The sequence below is a fragment of the Ruditapes philippinarum genome, unplaced genomic scaffold (assembly GCF_026571515.1).
Source record: "Ruditapes philippinarum isolate M1 unplaced genomic scaffold, ASM2657151v2 ctg144_1_1_1_1, whole genome shotgun sequence".
NCBI classification, from domain to species: Eukaryota; Metazoa; Mollusca; class Bivalvia; order Venerida; family Veneridae; genus Ruditapes; species Ruditapes philippinarum.
The window spans coordinates 75,552-96,664 of NW_026862875.1; the positions used below are offsets into that span (position 1 = coordinate 75,552).

Here is a 21,113-nt window from a genome sequence, read left to right on the forward strand (position 1 = left end):
GGATCCATGCTGTTCGCTTACAGACCCTATAACAAGTAGAGAAACTGATAGCGAACAGCATGGATCCTGATCAGACTGCGCGGATGCGCAGGCTGGTCTGGATCCATGCTGGTCGCAAACCCATTATGTTGGTTTTGTCGTGACGCGGCTCATATATAAATACAATATAATTATATGTAAATACATTACATCAATAACACAAGTACTATCATTCAATTTGGTTTAGTACTATCATTCAATTTGGTTTGTAACTGTCTTATTATTATTATCATTATCATTATTATTATTATAAGATAATTCAATATATCAGGGAAAACCGTTTGCTGATGTTGTAAGAACTCATGGTTCAACCGTTTTGCTACTTTTGTGTTTATATTATGATAATATAACGTTATAAATGTGTACAAAAAGAGCAATAAAATATGTTTAAATCAATAACGTAAGTAAATTACAATTAATTACTTCAAGGATTAATTGTACTTCCACTGTTATAACAATCCATTTGTGAAAGAAAAATCTTACAATTATTACTTCACTGCAGTTTAATTGTTGCAGAGCCCTGCGAAATAAGCAGAATGTAAACAACAAAGTGTTCAAAGTCCACTATTCTTCTATAACACTAACGTCTGTATCAGAGTCAGTTTCATCTATTGTCTCTGGTATTTTGCCAGCATCTGCAAGATACTCTCCCCAGTTGTGTACACCAAACTTCTGACATTGTAAATGCCTTGCATAACTTAAATACCACACAACAGAGGCAATATGTGAGCACATACCAACAACACGTTCTCCAGCACGACATTTGCAATACCAAGCTTCAATATCTGCAGCAGAAAATCTTATCCATAACAGATATTTCCTGGATGACGTGTGCCGACTTTGGATCCGTACCCGGATCAAATCAGAATCATCATTGTGGACATGGATTTCACAGTTTCCATCTAAATGTTCCTGTATATAACTTGATGACATTTTAAGTTGATATACGCCACACGTCAACGATCTCAACTGTTCTTCGTTAAACCTTGGAAAACTTTGCAATGATGAGTCGTCCACAGGTTTCCATAAAGCTGATCTTCTTTCAAGATTATTATCTTCAACATAAGATTTCAATATGTTTGCGTTTGATGATAATGCACGCATCTTTGAGGCCAAACGTGAATCGTCATCACTATCAGCATTGCAAAGTGGTTTAAAATACTTGTTGCATATTGCGCAAACTATTCTTATGTAGTCACCAATGTATGGAATTTGATTAGTTGGGAGAACATGATTAAAATATTTCCAACTTTTAATCCGGGCATTTGCCGATTCTACAACCCAGCGAATCTGTAAAAGACGAAGAACAACAAATAACATAACTGTATATTCAGTTTGATATCAGTGCGCATATATGTGAAATTCTTAAAAGCATAGAACCAAAGTATTGCTTTAAAATGTCAAAATACATTCACTTCAGTAGAACCAACAACATTTTTAATATCTAGTTATATTAATAGATATTAATGGAAATCAATCTTAAACGATTATCACATAATAACTTGGTAAGCAGTCATTGTTTTTAACAAACATTAAGACTTAAGATAAACTGTGTTATCTATGTAGATCTAATGTAATACAGTCTTTACTTATAAATCTGAAGATAAAATACATTTATAAAGTACATTTATTTTCAAAACAGAATACCTTGGTTACAAATCTACTATTGTTTGCATCATCGCAAGTCATCTGTTTTTGTCCCTTGGATAAAAATGAAGGCATTTCCACCCTAATGCCTAAATCTTGTAAAAGTTCAAGAGAATCACGGAAACCTCTATCGACAACAAAAATATCATCCTCCTGAATAAAGTCCCTTATCTCTTCAGTATTTGTTTTCAACATATGATTCAGGATAGAAGCATCATTGTTCTTTGAATCAGCAAAATAAGGGCCCATCACTGTAACAAAGTATCCGGTTGTTGTGACAATAACCATGGGCTTCACTAATGGACGACCTTTGTGCATTGAATATGAACGTCTTTGAAAGCTAAAATTATTACTTTTCTGAATATAAACATAAGTTCCATCAAGAACTAAAATAACTTTCCCATCATTTGCATCAAAAAGGGACTTGGCTAACGGTCTAGTGTGATGGTTGATAATATCTTCCCTTGTTATGCTTTCAAAACCAAGATATAACGGCACAAATCCTCTCATCATCGCATGTTTTGTGGCAACAATCGCTCTCCGTACACTTGACTTGCTAATTCCAAATAGAGTAGACAATAGCTTATTAGACAAGCCCGATTTCATCTTCAGGAGAAAAATTCCTAGAGTTGTTCTGGAAGAACGTGATGGAGAGTTATAAATTTTGTCGGCAACATGACGAAACACATCATCAAACTGAGAACGTGAAAGCCCTGTTAAGTTTTCATATTCTACGTCGTTTAAGACATCAAAATTCAATTTGTTTTGTTTGCAGCAGCATATTTCTCTTAAATGTTTTATAAGTTTTAGGACAGATGTCCTGTTTAGAAATGCTGTTTCTATTATCGGCACATTCTCTAGAGAATCTGAACAAAGCAGGCCTTCATGTATGTGTACTGGACAGCACCTAGAACCAGCAGGTATGAGTACGTTCTGTTCTATAAACACATTGAATCTGGCCTCTGAAGACAGAACAACTAATTTTGGCCCTGGTCTCTTGCAGACTAAACATCTTGAATGTGTTTTACTGGTAGTTTTTATATTTAATGATACCGATGGCGGACTAGTCGGTGTTTTGGTTCCTTTTGATTGAGAAGTTGAAACAGATGGAACATAATCTGGATCTGAATGGTTGCTGTCTTTTCTTGTAAAAGATGATGATTCTAATGCATAGTATTTATGTCTACATTTGTTACAAATTATTTCATTGTCTTTAACATCAACAAATAACCGTTTTTGAAGATATTTTCTTATAGGTTTGCTTATGTGTCTTCTTTCTTTTGGTTTAGTTCTTTTCTTGCACACTGCACAGGCATAAAACTTTGGACCCGATCCAGGCATCCTGAAAAAAATACTTAGTACATCAATGATTTGACAGAAAAAATAAAAATATTTCCTCTTGTATTTTGGTTTTATTAACTAACAATAAACTTTTAATTTAATTATTTTTTTCACTCATGAAATAAATAATGATTTAAATAATAAACTCTCATTTAATACTTAATAATTTTTTTTTCACTTATTTAATAAACAATTATTTAAATAATAATCTGTCATTTAATAATTACGAAAAAAAAATGTACCTTGTTCAGGGGTCGAACCACTAGCCGGATCTGATCAGTCATATAAAACATGCATGCGCCGGGCACTTAGACCACTACGCCATCGCCACAACTGAAATCAAAATGTTTTACAATTACTACTTAAAGTCGATACGTGACTAAATAAAAGTAAACGGATTGGATGCTTTAAATTAAGTATTCTATCTCTTTCGACACATATTTCAGTTTGTTATTCTGGCAATTACCTGATAAATATATACATTACCTTCACACTTTTTCTAACTATTTAATACTGAGTTCTACTTGGATAATGTTCGACTTTATAAATTATGCAGACGAAACACAGATTTCGACAATTTCATGGATAAAATTATACTTACTTGGAAACTCCCTGTCACGGTTATCACAAAGTCATATCTGGACTGGAATACATTCCTAGATCCGAGAATAAATGCTCACAAAATAAACAAACACACGTTATTGACTGTTTTAAACCCTGTCAGCGTTACAGTAGTATAGATTTGCTAGGTAAAGTGTAAACAATGGCTTTGTTGTTGTTGTCGTCGTCGTTGTCATCATCGGCTGGATTTTCACTTTTCATTCAATAAGTTAACAAAACATGACAGAAAAGAAGACATATTTTATTTGACTAATGATAATTGCTTTCGATCTCAATGCTTGACCGCAAAAACAAGTAAAAATTTATAAAAATACAGCTTAAATCTTTGATCTTCTATGCATTCGATTTGCTTTTGCACAGACACCAAGGGAAGGAAAATATAAATTTTCGTAAAGGGCACAGGCCTCGACCAAAATTATTGATACGTTTTTGTAAATTATAAATACCCACAATGACAATGACGTATTTTGTTTTTTGGTCGAGACCTGTGCCCCATTCAAATTTTTCAATTTATCGTCGAAAACTGATACAAAATACCGGAAAACGGGTTTTAGCCCTTACTTCAAGCGTATTTTATTGCACGGAACAGACGTTTTATCTTTACTGTTTTTCATATATATCAACAAGCTAAAGATGTTCTTCCAGAAAATTGTTTCATTTCTTGAAAATTTGAAGTTTTATAAAATACAAAATATTTAGGCATATTTCATGCATAAGCGAATCTACTCCTTTAATTAAGTTATGCTTTATCACCCAGTACCCGCGTTCCCTACAAAAATACTCCTTATTTTCATTACTATGTTAACTATAATACAAGTTATCTAATGCGTTTGACATTGTACAGCCTAGGACTTGAAAATACTTCATCAGTCATTCATGTATCAGCTATTGATAAAAGAGCACCTAAATCAATACTTCATTTTCACCTTTATTACTGAACAGGAAATTGAGATGCAATTACTTCACAGATTATTAAAGGTAGGTTCCTAATATAGATCAATGTTAAAACAAGTATAGGATTGTTATATAAGCTTGATTATTCAGAAACAAAATAACATAAAGAAGGAAAGAACTTGTGCTTCTGAGTCTGTGTCAGCATTTTTAATCAAAATTGATTGCACCATCCACACGTTTCAATGACCCCATTGTTATTCAAATACTAGTGCATGTTTACGACCATTATTTTTACATATAAGAAAGGGTGCTTAACTATGCCATGTATTTTTAAGATTGGATCATGGCCTTTTACGGTTTTGAATTGCAGTGAAAGAATTTGAGTATAGCTTTGAGATTTAAATTTTTGTATATAGCCATCCCCTAAATTTATAAACGAAAGATGGTCAAGATATTTTTCTTCATAATTTCAGTTAATATCTTCGAACCTCTCTATACAAGATATTGGTTTGAAACTCTTACATTTCCGATTTCTTGTCAAGAATACTTTGTAATAGATTTGATATACATTTGTAATTATGCCCCTTCTTGACTTTGATTTTTTCCCATTTTCGTGCTGTTACAAGAATGTCAGCACTTGGAATAGTTGAGCGAACTGTCTAGAATAAAGCTCTTGTACTCGTATGATTAAAATAAGTGTCAAGCCAGTACCATAAATACTGTACTTCACACACAAAAAATCATACAAAAAACTTTGTAGAAAAACATTTAAATTTGATTTTTATCTTCTCTCTTTCAAAACAAATATACATTTCACCTCAAGTTTTGTATGTATAAGTAATGTACACGCTATGATATTATAATTAGTATTCCTTTGACAAAAGGGTATATATGACAGAATACATAAAGGATTTGACTGTAAAATCAGGAAATATTGCTTTTGGGTTGTTTTCTTCTTCATGTTTTATGACCAAATTCATATTATATACCCATTAGAAAGTAATAATAATAATTTCAAATATGGCCTTCTAAACATATATATATAGACCACAAACACAAAACATTTTAAAACAATAACAAGTACAATGTATTCCATTAAGACTTTGTCCTTTAATTGTTTCTTTTGACAAACGCAGCTTTTAGATATTAAATATCATTCATACAAATTCTATACTACAAGAGCATTTACGTCACGTTCTACTACTCATCTTTGTGTGTACATTTTCTATTCAGGGACGCCAATACTGAGAGTGTTTATAAATAAATAATTTTGTCATACTTTATAAGGTGTAGAAATACTCAGACACCAGACTTCTGACCTCAATCCCACCCAAACTACACGCTTCTAAAACCAAATAAATTTCATTTACACACGGGTGTTTTTAAGATTGTATTATTTTATTAATAAGCTCTAGTAACTTTGTAATGGTCTGTTTGATTAGTGTATGTGTTGAGATTTTACGGAAATGGAAGCTATTTTGGTTTTACAGCTGTTACTCTCCTGCACATAGGTCGAATGTTCAACTATCGCTCACTTTCTTACGAAAGTAAGAAGTAATGTGAAAGTATTTACTGAGCTGCAAAGGGAGCGTATATAGGTGTGTACTGGGGGCCACAAATCCGATCCACACCCACAGGATCTCTGTGGAAAATGTCCTCTCTTGATTACTTATTAAAGTCGCTGACTTCTAGTAAACTGGCCGTTGAACACTTCAAGGTGGCAGATAAAATGCCTGCAATGATGGGTATACACCAAGTCTTTAACTGTAACCTCCATCCGACTCAAACAGTGTCGTGGCGAATTGCAGACCAATTAATTGAATGTGCCTTTGAACCAATTACATCTATCAGAGAGTTTAGAAATACTGCAAAATATATATGTCATTAAACGGAGAATAAACCGATCATTTTGCGTAGATTGACAAGATATTTTGTTATACAGATTAATAACTTCGCAACCTGGTAATAAGGACAATTAAAGTAAGCAAAATTTTATATCTCAAAATTGTTTTCCTTTACAGTAAATTGCTAAAAAGGAAAACGATATCGATCTTTATATATATTTCACAGTTCAGCAATGGTCATTGATCGCAGGCCAAGGTCGCAGTTGTTTGATTGGGTTCAGGGATTATTTTGTGTTTAAACACAACTTTCATTTTATTAAGTTTCTTTTGAAAATATTTGGCAAGCTTAAACCGTCATACAAATAGAGGTTTTCACTTAACGGCAGAATATTTGAAATCCATTTCTAACTGCCATCTCATGAAAAAGATTTTAATAACTTGTAAACCTTTGTAGAAATTGTTGGTTCATAACAAAATCAATTTATATGCGTTATAGCATCTAACATAATAAATGTTAAATTCACACACCCTATTACTAGTATTTGAATGGTTTCGTTCAGATGAAATTTAAAGTTTGGTTTAAACATTTCCGAAGATTTTTCATCAAATCAAAATACAGTGAACCGTGTTTTCATTTCAATAGTAAAGAAGCCCTTTTTATTTTTTCGTCCACATCTTCTCGGCCCTTTCCGCCAAACTTCGGTTATAAGATTATCATTGATCAAAGCCGAGATGTTTCGATAGTATGTAGATTTTTTAAAGGAATAGTTTATGTAAAAAAATTGAGTATTTTGTAGACAAGGCTGTACTATTTTAATATACAGCCAGACCTGTGCAACTGAAAACTGCATATAAACAACTAGCCACTGCAAGAAATCATTTTATTTCTTAAATTATTTATATGATCACACTTATATAAAAATATCTTGCTTAAGAAGCCACTTGTCCTATCATTGTTTAATAGCATTAGCTATAAAATATAGTAAACAAGTTCAACAAGGAAAGGTGACGTTCAAGTCACGTTTTACTGTATTTAGAGTGCTCATAGCACGGGTTGCACTGTATCTCTGTTTACATATAGCTACAAACAGTGGTAAACAAGTCATCTCGGATGTTTGGATATTTGATCACAGTACTTTATGTCAAGTTGACACGCATTGCATTTTGAATTGCAAAAAAAGACATATTTTTAGCATATGAGTTCAGACATGCGCCCACGTCATGTGCGTGCTTTGTCATTAATTTAGATCTTCTTTACAGATCATTTCTCCTCGACAAATAAACTGTCAGAAACTTTTAAATGCGTGTCGAATCGGGTTCAATGTGTTCTTTAACTTAATAGGAAATTCAAAACAGTTTATGGGTAAATAAAACGGGTGTTTTTTTAGATATTAAATATCTCAATAAACAGTAAGGTTTGGTGAATAACATTATTTCCAAATTACTTCAATGTCATTGCATATATCTAATACCACTGTACTTGAATTTGCAACAAAATACTAGTAAAGTAAATAAAGAGTTTTAAATTTCATATATGATAAGTATGCAAATTACATGGGCTCAGCTGATAATCGTCATAAATTAAATATTTTAAGCCGTTATTGATTTGACAAATTGGTTTGTATCATTCGTCGGGTGATTTTCTTAAGTAAACACAATATAATTTATGTTTCATATGTCTGTTATCGTAGGAAATATTTTTTCGCATTTAACAACTGAATGGTTTTATTTGTCCGGCCACCATTCTTTCCTAACACAGTCGTCTCATTTTATTTAACACTCGGATTGTACAAAACATGAGCACCTTAACCTGCTGAATTCCTTAAATGGACTTGTCCAGCTTCCATTTTTGGAGAAGTACATTATTAATTCTGTGATTAGAGAGTCAAGTCAGTCAGTCAAAAGCCCGGTCAAACTATGCGGATGAACTGGCTGGCTAGGCTCAGTACTGGTGGCAAAGGCTTATCAGTTTTGTTTTTCCAGCTAGGTTAAGGGTTATAACTTAAGTGAATTTCGCAGATATTTCTAAAATTTGGAATTAAAAATGAAATATCATAGATCATTATACAAGTTATATCATGAAGTGTTCAAAATGCGAGGTGGGGATGTTTTAAACTACACTGACATTGTATTTTTTTTATTTCAGTTTATTTTTTACTAGTCGCCGTATTAAATCAAAATGGGACAGATCTGTTCCTGAATCTGTTGTCATTGTTGCTGACAATAAACTATGTGTGTTGATCGGGAACCGAAATAAAACAATTTTCATTTTGCACACGCTATCTGTATAGCTTCCTCCTATAGAATAACTTGTGCTTTGTCAAGATTCGAACTCACAGAGGCTAGGTGTAAATGGATCGAAGTCAATAACCTTAAAGACCCCTCTGATTTTTGAAACATCGAATGTAACAGACTGTAGATATAACAACTATGTCCCTGTTAAATGACCAAAACAAAAACCGCATAAAAAACATCACCAAGACAACTTGTACATATTAGTATTTTAATGTGATTAAAAATGCATATAGTTATAATTATGTGACAATGCATGCATGTTTCTTTTTTCTTCCTTTTTCCCTTTTTTAATAAAGCAGGATAAACAGCCTATGTTTACACTGCACATTTTGCAAGATCGCAAATACATGTATAAAAATCTTCTTTCTTACAGAATTTCAACAGTACATGACGTTATTACAATTTTTTTTTTTGGTGGAAAATTGATATTTAGGTTAACAGGCGATCTACAATAAGCTATTGAAAAGAAAAAGAAAACGCATTTAAGCAAGTATAAAAACCTTTCTTTTGACCTTAAGAATGAATAGAAATCATTTTGTAAAGAAAATACTTAAAAGTTAAAAACCAGATATGATTTATGACTGAAAAATTTCAATGGGCATGTATTGATTACCCAAAATGCGTCAATGATTTTACAAGGTTACCCCGGTGTATAGATCTATTTTAGAATGCGAAAATTTTAATCTACATTTAAAGTGCATTGTTTGAAACGTGCCGAGTTTTTTTTATATCGAGAAATGAAATATCCAAATGTTGAATAGAAGGATTAAAATTCAAATCATCATGTAAACCATCGTCGGATACCCACTGCCGAACCATTAACATTGATTACAGGTTACATGTTTTTCAATCATGGGTATCCGAAAAAAAAATCCAGTCGATGCCGTGCTTGTTCACTGACACTTCAGTTATACTTAACACATCAAACTCATTCAAAACACTTGCTAGCCCAAACCAATATTTGTTATGAAAATAAATATTCAGTCGAGTTATTACCCTTGAAATTCTACAGTCCTTTAAATAAAAAGCATTTCTTCTAGGCTTAAAGGCATTAAATATACTGCTTGCTAATACCAAAGGCATGTCATTAAAGCCAAGCACCCTTTGTCAACTATTTGATGCATTTGTTGGCTCCGTGTTAAATTATGCGAGCGAGATATGGGGTTTTAGCAAAAGCAAAGACATTGAGAGAATTCATTTAAAATTCTGTAAGTCAATACTCTATGTTAAACAAAGTACTAGCACTATGGCTATTTATGGAGAGCTATGCAGATACCCGCTGTTCATTAACAGATATGTCAGGATTGTAAAATACTGGCTAAAAATTGTAAACAGTGAAAATATTATAGTTAAAAAGATGTATGAAATAATGTTAAATGATTGTCAAAGAGGCAAGGTAAATTGGGTATCTAAAGTAAAATCTTTGTTAGAAAATAATGGATTTTTATATGTATGGAACAATCCTGATATTATTAATATTAAAACGTTTCCTTTGTTATTCAAACAAAGACTAACGGACCAATTTGTTCAGGCATGGACTGCCACATTGTCTGTTAGTTCAAGTTTATGTGCTTATAAATTATTTAAAAATTCTTTTAAATTTGAATATTATTTAGATAACATTCCGCTTAAACTTCGTATTCCATTGACTAAGTTAAGGCTATCTTCTCACCAACTACGAATCGAAACAGGTCGCTATGGTAATAATAGAACTGAACGTAACCAAAGACATTGTATGATTTGTAACAGTGGTGACCTAGAAGATGAATATCATTTTATTTGTATCTGTTCAGCATACAATCAGATTCGAAAACGTTATATTAACAAATTTTATTTTTACAGACCAAGTGATGTTAAATTTATAGAACTTATGTAATCTGCAAACTATTCTGTAGTAATTAAACTATGTAAATTTATACGAGAAGCATTTATAATAAGACAAAACATTGTAAACAACTATACTTAGAAGTAATTAAGGCTACTTCCTGTAATCACTTACATGTGTATTAATTTAATATAATAATTTCTACATTATTTGGTATTGTATAATAATTATCTGATACTGTGGTGCAAATGTATTGTAAAAATGTCTGTGTTAAATAATTATCATATGTTCATGCGCTCACATATTGTTGTAATTGTACATAGTTCATCCTCTTGTATATGCTCATATTATGCTTACTTGTTTTCAGTGAGTTTAATCATTCATGTCTTTTTTTTTTTGTATTTGTCATGTGTAATACGTATATATGTTAATTGTATCATGTAACAAGAAACATAACTTGTTTACGTTACTTAATAAAGAATCTTGAATCTTGAATCTATTCCATATACAGTTCTTGTATTTGTTTTTTACTGTCTGCTATAAATTATGTTTTTAAACAAAAGGGAGAAACAATTAAAAATGACATAAAAATCTTAGATAACAGAAGAGCCAGTTCTTACAGTCTACAAAGGTGCACATTTTAAATTCTTTCATTCGGCCATTTTCTGCAGCCATTGGCCAATGCTGCCAAAGATATGACTGTATTAAATTATACTGAAGGAAACATTTTGTGTCATGTTACATTTGCCTTTAAAGTTCAATTAACTTTTCTTTTTCATACAAATATACATGTATCGCCTAGATATTGTACCAGCCAACCTTCCCCCTACCATCCATGCAGTGATAAAATCTGAATTCAGATTAAATCCTAGCGAATTCACGGACTCATGTCACGTGACCTTCACCTACCAACTTACACTATTGCTGCTTGTATACTTATGTGATTCCCTTTAAACTTTTTTGTAGGACTAGGCACATCACAGCGTGCCTTTGCTTGCTTGATTGATAATAAATTACAAAATTAAATATTCATAAGCCACGTGTATGAAGAAATGTCCCACACGTCATTATCACCACTTTTCATGTCGGCAACTATCAATATTATTACCCTGGAAATGTAAAGTGCCGATTTTATTTGAGTGATAGATCAATTCTTCAATATAAACAATTGACGAACGTATTCTTCCGTTAATTGATTATAATAAGTTGGGTCATTGATAGACCGATAACTGAAATGAACAAAGTTTCTCATTCCCTTTGATTTTCGTGAAGTTCTTTTGAAAAAGGTTTTTAATCCATTTAGCGGGATATAGATTCCTAAAGATTATTCATGTAATTGATAAAAGAACAGAAGAAAGAACATTGTTATGAAAAATAAATGATTATTCAGCCACCGGAAGTTTCAGCAGACTCTTCCCAGAATGCACCTGGTTAATCAGCAGACGACGATTTGGAAAGAATGGTCATTAATGACGTATTGACCATAACCAAAACTTGACACATACCTAATTGTTCCATTTTACAAAGTGCATTCCCATAGCGTTAGCAGTTTGAATCGTTGAGGTCTCATTGAATTGTTGAGTTCTCGTTGAATCGTTGAGGTCCCGGGGCACGTTGATGTTACTTGTTCCATTTGACAAAGTGCATTCCCATAAAGTAAGCAGTTTGAATCGTTGCCGTCTAGGGACACGTTGATGTGACAAGTGTATCAAATATTAATATACTGCTTATCGGAAAATCGAATGCGAATACAAATATCTAGACAAATTAACTCAACAGTTTCTCAAAGTTTATCTCTTGCAAGCCCCCAAAGGTGAACAGTGATCAATAAATTTTAAATAAATTATCGTTTAGATTAAAGAGCGCGTGGCTCACATATAATCGCTCATTTGTGTCGCCTGCAAAACCTTCTTGTCTTACATGAAAGAAGTTAAATTTCGAGGAAAGTCTGATAGGCTCAATCAGTGTGGTCAAATTACGATTTGTATTAAACAACAATTTTGATATCGAATGAGATGAATCTTACGATCGCTCGAATTGATATCATATGCAACGTGGCATGATAAAACTGCAAAAAACATCATACAAATTAGGAATAAGGTGTTAAATTCGTACCAGGCATACAACAATCTCAAAGTAACCCTCGCAATTTCGACATTTCATGCCGATACCGAACTTTTTTGAGTCGCTCTTCGACAGAATGTTTCAAGTAGACCTTTCAAGTCAAACAATTTGACATAACATTTGTCTACCTCAGACATACATGTATGTGAATTCCAGTTCAGAACTTTTTGAGTATCCTTTGATAGTCAGTCATTAATTAAATTGTTATTATAATCAAGTAACCTTCGTATAGTAGGTTTGGCGTTCGAATTCCAAAATTAGCCCTTGCAACCCGACGTCGGATACCCACGATGCATGTAACGATGTTGCAACCGAGACATTTGAACATTATTATATCTATAGTCCCCTCATACAGATATTTGAATTCGTTATTGGACCTCTTGATTAGTTTAATGTTTTTATTTTTAAGCTCGATTATAAAACAAGCGCATGCAACTTATATAAATCACATTTGAATCCGCTTACTGGACCTAACCAGTACTGGTGTCACATGAGAAATCTTGGTCGTGACCCGAGTAGGGATCGAACCCACGATCCCTAGGTTAAGAGGCAGGCACCGTGAAAAGATAAGGCCACCACTCCCTGTCCTGATTAGACGACATATCTTAGCTTATATTGACCGGACATAGAACCTTGAACTATTATGTTTCTCATAAACCTGATATTGGAGAGCATTTGTGAGATGAGCTGACCTACAGTTATTCCTGCTAATTGAAGACATATAATTCACTCAAGAATATGAAGCCAATCGTGTAATGATAAATAAATAATTTCATCTGAACATACTGGTTATAAATGAAGATAATAACAAAGGCTGAGAAGAAATATACAAATGATCTTAATTATGATGTTTCACATTAAGCTTTTACCGATTTCATATAAGCTTTTACCGTATAAGCTTTTACCGATTTCATATAAATTTGTTATGTTGTCGGCGTAATAATACAAAAAAATACAATAGTTAAATAAATAAATAAATAAATAAATAAATAAAAACAAAATCTATCACGCCCATCTTTTTTTTGACGTCAATGAAATTTCTCAATTTTAAAGCATTCCGAAGATCACCCAGTGACGCGTAATAACTGGCTATTTTTAATTCACGGAAACTCGTAAACCACGCGTTTTTTAATCTTTTGATAACGAACTGTCTTAATTCAATAGTTTTTGTTATGTTTTTTTTTTCTACCCCTGAAGTTGAACCATAGTTGACCTTTATACTTCATAGCAGTTTTTTAGCCAATCAACAAATTATTTACACAAGACTTATGAGCCTAAACTTCTTTATGTCAACACATGCTTCCCAATCTGTTTCTGTCAATTTTATTAAGCATTAAAAGTATAATGTTGAGAGATGCTAATACAGTTTAATGCGTGTTATTTCGGTTAAGTTAAATAAAAACTCCCCCAAAGTGCCTCAGTTTTGTATTACGAATGTACTTTTATGCTCTTAATCACCGATTACATTATCTAAATCATGAAGTTTTGATAAAACATAAGACATTCAATTTTAACGTCTGCGTATCTTTTAACAAATCAATAAAAAACAACCTATATTTTATTTGATATTGGTACGTTTAATGAAAAAAATATGAAAAAATATCCGGAAGTAAATTATCACAAAATACGCAAATGAACTGTGCTGTATGTAAAACCAAAATATAAATGACCATGGCCTTAGCTAATGGCCATTTTGAATTGGACTGTACCATAAAAAGAGATTAGTGATATCTATAAAACTGTTCGATCGTGTGGGCAAAAGTCCTTCCGTAACGCTTGTTTTGGTCACGTGATATCTATCACCCGCTTGCCAACAGTATATTTCGGAGTCGACAATTTAGTGTTATTTTGGAATAGAGAGGACTTGTCCATTACACAGTAAAATTTGTTTTTTTCTTTTATTAAAGTTGACTTAACAATAAGTTTTCGGAATTATTTTTGAAACTGCAGGAGTTAATCCCTGATTCGTACATTTTGCATTTGTGATATGTAGAAGGCATGATTAAGTCTTTGAAATGAACATTTCATTTTTTTAAATTAAATATTCATATATGTATTCATGTATTTCAATTTAATAATATTTTTGCAGAATAAGCATATTCACTATAAAGAATAATCTTAAGAGAAAGTGTCCTTTTCAATTATTAAACTAAAAAAAGGTTTTTGAAATGAACATTTTGTTTTTTTTATCAAATATTCATATAATTATGTATTTATTTATTTCAATTTAATAATATAATCTTTTCAGAATATGCATATTCATTATAAAGAACAGCTTTAGGCAAGCATGTGTCTTTTTCAATTATTAAACTAAACTAAACAAAACTTAAAAAAGGTAAATAACCAAATCCTTTTTTTGTAATTAAATATAAATCGACACAAACATGCATTTATTCTAAAATATTTTTTGCTAATCAAAATAAGAACTTAAAGGACTTAATATAATATTTATTAATTTGATTAACATTTTACAGGCATAGATATTGCACCATTTTACACCTAACGTTAATATTATAAACTACATGTATTTTTTGCAAGAATTTGCAATGAAGGGAAGGTACAAATTCTTTTAAGTTAAGTTTTAAAAGAAATACACCATGTGTACACCTGCAGTTAAAATGTTAAAGTTAACGACTTTTTTAAAACTTTAAATATGAGCCATCAGGTGTGCATTTAAAGTAGAGATATGAGATGGACATATTGAGTACTTTAAAGACGTGTGCGCGTTATTTGCAAAACAAAAAACTAATTTGTGAGCGTTTTGGAAATTCATTCATGTATGCTTAGTCATCAATATCTTACTGATTTCCAGTATACACGAAATTTGAATAATGTTAGGTATATTTAAACTTCATGCATTTATGATTAGAAAAGCCTCCGACATGTATTATTTTTTTTAATATGTCAGCGAAGTGAAGAAATCTTAAGTCGCCGTTGAAACATTTCTACAGTAAAATTTCCTTCATGTCTTAATGTAAAATTTTCATTATATATAAATTATGGTCATCAAGTTATTGTTGATGTTGAATGTTCTAAAATATATGTGTTTTCAGATACTGGTGTTTCTTAAATTACCGTAAAAATGTTTTGTTTGTGTTTACTTGTTACTTTGTAATTTTCTCAATAAAATCTCACTCTTAAGACATTTTCTACCTGAGCGTTAGGTAAAATATTATTGATTATTTCTTTAGTTATTGCCAATTGTAAACGTGACCATCGGTCAAATGTAAATATATTAATACATTGTTAACAATAGATTCTATTTTTATCACCAGAACAGAACAGAACAGAACATAGCAAAAGTTTATTTAACATTTAAGAAATACGACTTAAAGTCATAGCATTACATTGAATACATTAATACATTCAAATGTATACTAAAATTCTACCGTGAAAAAAAAAAACTGCAACAGTAAATATAATAATTAAAAGTAATTTTGAGTGCATGTACTATCGTTTCTTTAAGATATTTCAAATTTATAGGGTAGGGGTATTTATTAAAGCCTTTACGGTAGAACTGGTTTATGGACTGTTAAACACACTACCTAAAGATAGTGTAACGTAATTTAACCTAAAAATATCATTAAAAAAAGCTTCTTTACGGTAAAAAAAATACATTCATAACGACATAACCTAAATATATTTTAATTTATAAGGAAAAGGGGCCTTTATTACTAGAATTACAGCATGGCTTGTCCTGTCGGGGTAAAAACACATTGCCATAAAGATAAACCCTTCAATAACTTTAAACCCGGATTTTGTAAATCAAATGCTTGAGAATATGGGCGGTTAAGGAATGCTTCAGGTTTAAAATAAATGTATGAAAACTTGAGATTTAAGCGAAGTTTTCAAACGACAATGTATATAAAATATTTATCTTGTCAAGGCAAATACTTTATAAGCATTACAAGGTACGATTTAGTCGCCAAGAGACTAAATTTGCTGTTATTATTAAAAGATGTATACATGTTTGAGAAACCACGATACTCTTATATAATTATGGTATGAATAATATTTACATGCGTATGCGTCATAACAAAGCCAGTTAGTCTATAAGCAGTATGTGAAAATAAATTTTTACAGTATTTCTTGAAATTTGTTTAGCTTTATATTTCATAATACTACACCTGAACTTATTCATATTTGACTATGCATATAATTATACAGTCACCAATTCTAAACCTCTACTGTTTCATTATTTTCTTTATCGAAAATACACCAAAACTCATTTAATTATTGCAGTTACTCGACTCAATGTAGTTTTTCATCATGAAATTTGGTTACAGTAATAAAACACCATGAAAAACGTGCGTAACGTTTGAAGCATTAAACAGGGTATCATTAGTGATAATTTAACTCATTTGTACGAAAGACCAGTGGAGACATTTCAAGTTCATGAATTCCCAATTTCATCTTCGTGAATTCACTGTTTTAACTTCGTTAATTAACGATTTCAACTTCGAAGTTGAATTCGTGAAGTTGAAATCGTGAATTCATGAATTTGAAATTTGAAAAGAAGAGACACGGTTACTTTGTTTGTTATTCTGTCGTGTCTTGGCGTTTTTACATTGGCTAGATGAAAAGCCAGAACATGCTTTGCCACACTATGTCGTTATTTTCCGACCTTGATCTTGTATGCGCCACAGAGCAGCAACAGTGAAATAATGAGACAAACCAACTTAAATATATTGAATCGGACAGTAAAGTATTAAAATGTTGCCGTTCTTAAATCACCAGTGTTCACAGTCGGTAAACAAACTGAAATAACACAGACTTAATGGAATTAAAGCTTAAAGTACAGTATGAATGCAATATTACAATATTGCAATGTGAAAAACCTTCGTCGATATCGATTTCTCATAACGTAGCAATAAACATTGCATAATATTAAATATATTTATATCTAAGTAGATTTAAGTTAAAATGTTATATAGCAGCTTATTACCGCAAAATTCGGTCAGCTTAATTTCATTCAATACCACTATAACTTGATTTATAACAGTATATGACAAGCATGGTAAACAGTTAAGTGGCTTTATCTTGTTTGTTTATAAAACGACAATAACACGTAACTATTTTGCTTCTTTCATATCATACCACGTTTCTTATTCAGATCGGATAATTTCAAAACAATGAAAAAGTTATATAAACCCTCCCGCTCTGATTCAAAATAAAAAAAAAAAACGATTATTCATAACGTATAGCATATATTGTTTATGTACAAGACACCTATAGGCGACAAGCACCTATTCTTTAACGTACTAGAATATTGTGATCTTTTCATAATGACGTCATCAAAGTAACAACAATTGTGTTCATCCGCTTACGTCTTTATTGCAGAAATAAAAAATGGCTACCGCCGGAGATGATCTCGTCGCCAAGTTCCAGGAGTTCTGTACCCTTGCAGGTTCCAAGGATAAAACAATGATGACGTCAAAGGCCAGTGGAAAGATGGTCGCCGATTGCTTCGATAAAGGATATAAGAAATATGACGTCAAATCTATTTGTGACGCAAGTGTTTTTCCTGCTCTGAAAGAAAAGGGGAAACCGTTAGTGTGCTATGTTTTGAAATTTATCATGTCAAACCTTGCAACAATCTTTCTCAGTCTTGTTATTGGCATTTCTTTAGCTACCTGTTTGATAAACTTTATGATATTTATAAGACTCATATATTTGGAATGTGGACATTTTTTAATTGTACAGTACACAGTTCTCTAAATATTTACAAGCACTGAGATATGTATTCTGTATACATGTTGTAGCTAATATAGTTTTTCATATTTTCTGTAAATGACGTTATTTCAGACACATGGTTGTAAACAAAGCAAACGTGGATAAATATATTTCTAAAACCGCCCATGAAATTGCCAAGAGGAAAACGAAGAACACAAAAATTGCAGAAAGCGATGCTGAGGTGGTGACAATCAAGACCGATTTAATAAGCTGCGTTTCCGGTGGTGGACCAAACGTTAAAGTTGTTGTAAGTACATGTATATCCTCGCATGAGAACAGGTTTTGTCAGTGGCATCTTTTTCGATATAATTACCAACCTTTTAATACACTTGTTACTATATATATAGTAACACAATTTCCTATGATTTCAATTTATGAGTTTGACGTGACAGACTATGAGTTTGCGGCGCGGGGCATTTCAAGTACGAATTTCAAGTGTATGTCTATACTCGTATTGGTTAATTTGAGGAGACTGGTGCATTTTATATAAAGGATTTAACCGCGAAGTAGACTTTCTCTTGATTTTGAAATATAGCATTTTCACCTTGCTTGCAATAATTTTATTCAAATTCATTCAAATATGTTATTCTTATAGTCTACAAGCAATCAAATAATTATAGTATATTTTTATATAAATTAAATGTGGGATACTTCTATGTAGATTCATATCTATGCAGTTTCAATTTCAATATATCGTCATTCTGTCACATGCTTTCTCTATTGATTTATATGTAGGCATTTTTGCACCCATCATATGGACATTTCAATACACTTTTTTATTTAACTGGAATTTTCAACGTTCAATTAAAGTCAGTATATAACTTTACTAATCTTATTGTTCAATAATTATTGACCATTTTGAAGGTTTTGCTTAAGCCGATGATAGGGGGCGTGGACGATAACTTGCACTTTCCAGTACCGTTCATGCAGCAGTTTCAATGTTGCCGTGTTGGGCTTTCTTCATTGATTCTGTTCTTCTTTTTCTTTTATATTATGACAATTTGCTGAATAAAAACTGATTATTAAGATACTCTTTTGAACAATGTAGTTAATTTTCATTCACAGAAACAATCGGCAACTGGAAATGTTGGAGGTTTGACGGACGCTTCTCAATATACTGGGGCACATAAAGAACGTTTTGACAAGGACGGTAAGGGCAAAGGTATTGAAGGTCGAGCAGATATTGCCGATAACTCTGGTTATGTCGGTAACTATAAAAACGAAGGTTCATACGGCAAGAAATAAATACGACCAGAATCATAGACGCTTTTTGGAAAGACATAATTATAACGCTCAGCAAATGACTAAAATAATGAATAAAACTAACGTGAAATGAGCGCAGTAAATCAATACTTTTAAGCTTATCGATCAATACGAGATATTCGAAATAGAGATATACGTAATAGAAGATATACGAAATAGAGAAATACGTAATAGAGATATACGAAATAGAGAAATACGAAATACGAAAACTATCCTTTATTTATGTCAATGTACTTATATTAGTATTTTTTACTTTATACTTCATTTTTATATTTACTTGTACGTAATGTGATATATTTACGCATGTGATCTTAGCAAATCTCCGAGCCGAAGCTGTTTCTAGTATGTTTTTATAAATATAAATTATAATGTTTTGTGTCAATATGTGATTGTTTTCTAGATATTTTGAAAAAATAAATTTGTGTTTGTGAATATTTGTGAAAAGAGAACTTTGTCATTGTTTTTTTTTTAAATTATTTTAATTTTGTTATTATTGACATGGTTATTTACAAGGTTTTGTTTAAGACAGAAATATCACTTCAAACTATCAAATGTTCATTATAGTTATTCAAATGAAAAACCTTAAGAAATAATTAACAACAAATGTATAGAAAAATATTTGCTGACGGTGATGCAGTAAGATCTAAGACATTGAAATTTGAAAGAGTTTGGGTTATTTTTCTAGTGGTCGGCGTGTATGCTCAGAGAAGAAAAATAAGAGAGGGACCGGGGCACGTCACATGATCACCATCTATCCGGCATAAACTGTAGATGACATGTAATTATGTACATGAAAAACCAGCATGAATTGTCACAAGCCAATTGATAGAAATCATTTGATAGATGACATAATGATAATCATAATGATAAATAATAATGATAATTATTATTATTATCATAAACAATAAATATGACGAAAATATTATCAATCAATCAATTGATCAATCAATTGACCAATCAATCAACCAATCAATCAATCAACAAACCAAATTGAAATAATTTATGAAGCACACTTTTTCTGCTTAACCAATTAATAATGTATTAGAAAAATCAATCAATCAACTAATCAATAAACCAAATAGAAATAATTTATGACGTACCATCTTTACCAATAGCTAATGTACTCGTATAACAAAAAATAAATAAATCAATCAGTCAATCAATCAATCAATCAACCAATCAATCAACCAACCAACCAACCAACCAACCAATCAATCAATCAATCAATCAATCAATCAATCAATCAATAAATAATAAATAAATAAATTAACAAAACGGATAGGATGTATTAAAGATCCTGTAACACATTTTTTTGGTTTTATATCATAAATAAATAAATTTGTAAGTCCAAAAAAACATAATTTGTAAAGATATTACCGAATTCACATTTCATGTTAATAAAGGGAGGTAATTAGAAATTTATTTTCTATAAAGTCTAAGTCAAATTTTGCAATAAGAAATGAATGCATATATTTTAATGATTACAT

The 21,113-nt window shown here is 31.5% G+C and overlaps 2 protein-coding genes across 2 annotated transcripts; one reads left to right on the top strand and one right to left on the bottom strand.

Moving 5' to 3' along the window:
• Nucleotides 1–86: 86 nt before the first annotated feature.
• LOC132720462 (uncharacterized) lies at nt 87–4,377 on the bottom strand. Its single transcript, XM_060704605.1, has 4 exons — nt 3,629–4,377; nt 3,270–3,360; nt 1,687–3,028; nt 87–1,329 (listed from the first exon to the last, which is right to left on the bottom strand). The coding sequence occupies exons 3-4, from the start codon at nt 3,025–3,027 to the stop codon at nt 604–606; spliced, it is 2,067 nt and encodes a 688-aa protein (XP_060560588.1). The 5' UTR covers nt 3,028; nt 3,270–3,360; nt 3,629–4,377; the 3' UTR covers nt 87–603.
• A 9,975-nt stretch (nt 4,378–14,352) lies between these two features.
• LOC132720463 (tubulin polymerization-promoting protein family member 3-like) lies at nt 14,353–20,075 on the top strand. Its single transcript, XM_060704606.1, has 4 exons — nt 14,353–14,508; nt 17,971–18,179; nt 18,436–18,610; nt 19,429–20,075. The coding sequence occupies exons 2-4, from the start codon at nt 17,980–17,982 to the stop codon at nt 19,606–19,608; spliced, it is 555 nt and encodes a 184-aa protein (XP_060560589.1). The 5' UTR covers nt 14,353–14,508; nt 17,971–17,979; the 3' UTR covers nt 19,609–20,075.
• Nucleotides 20,076–21,113: the final 1,038 nt, after the last annotated feature.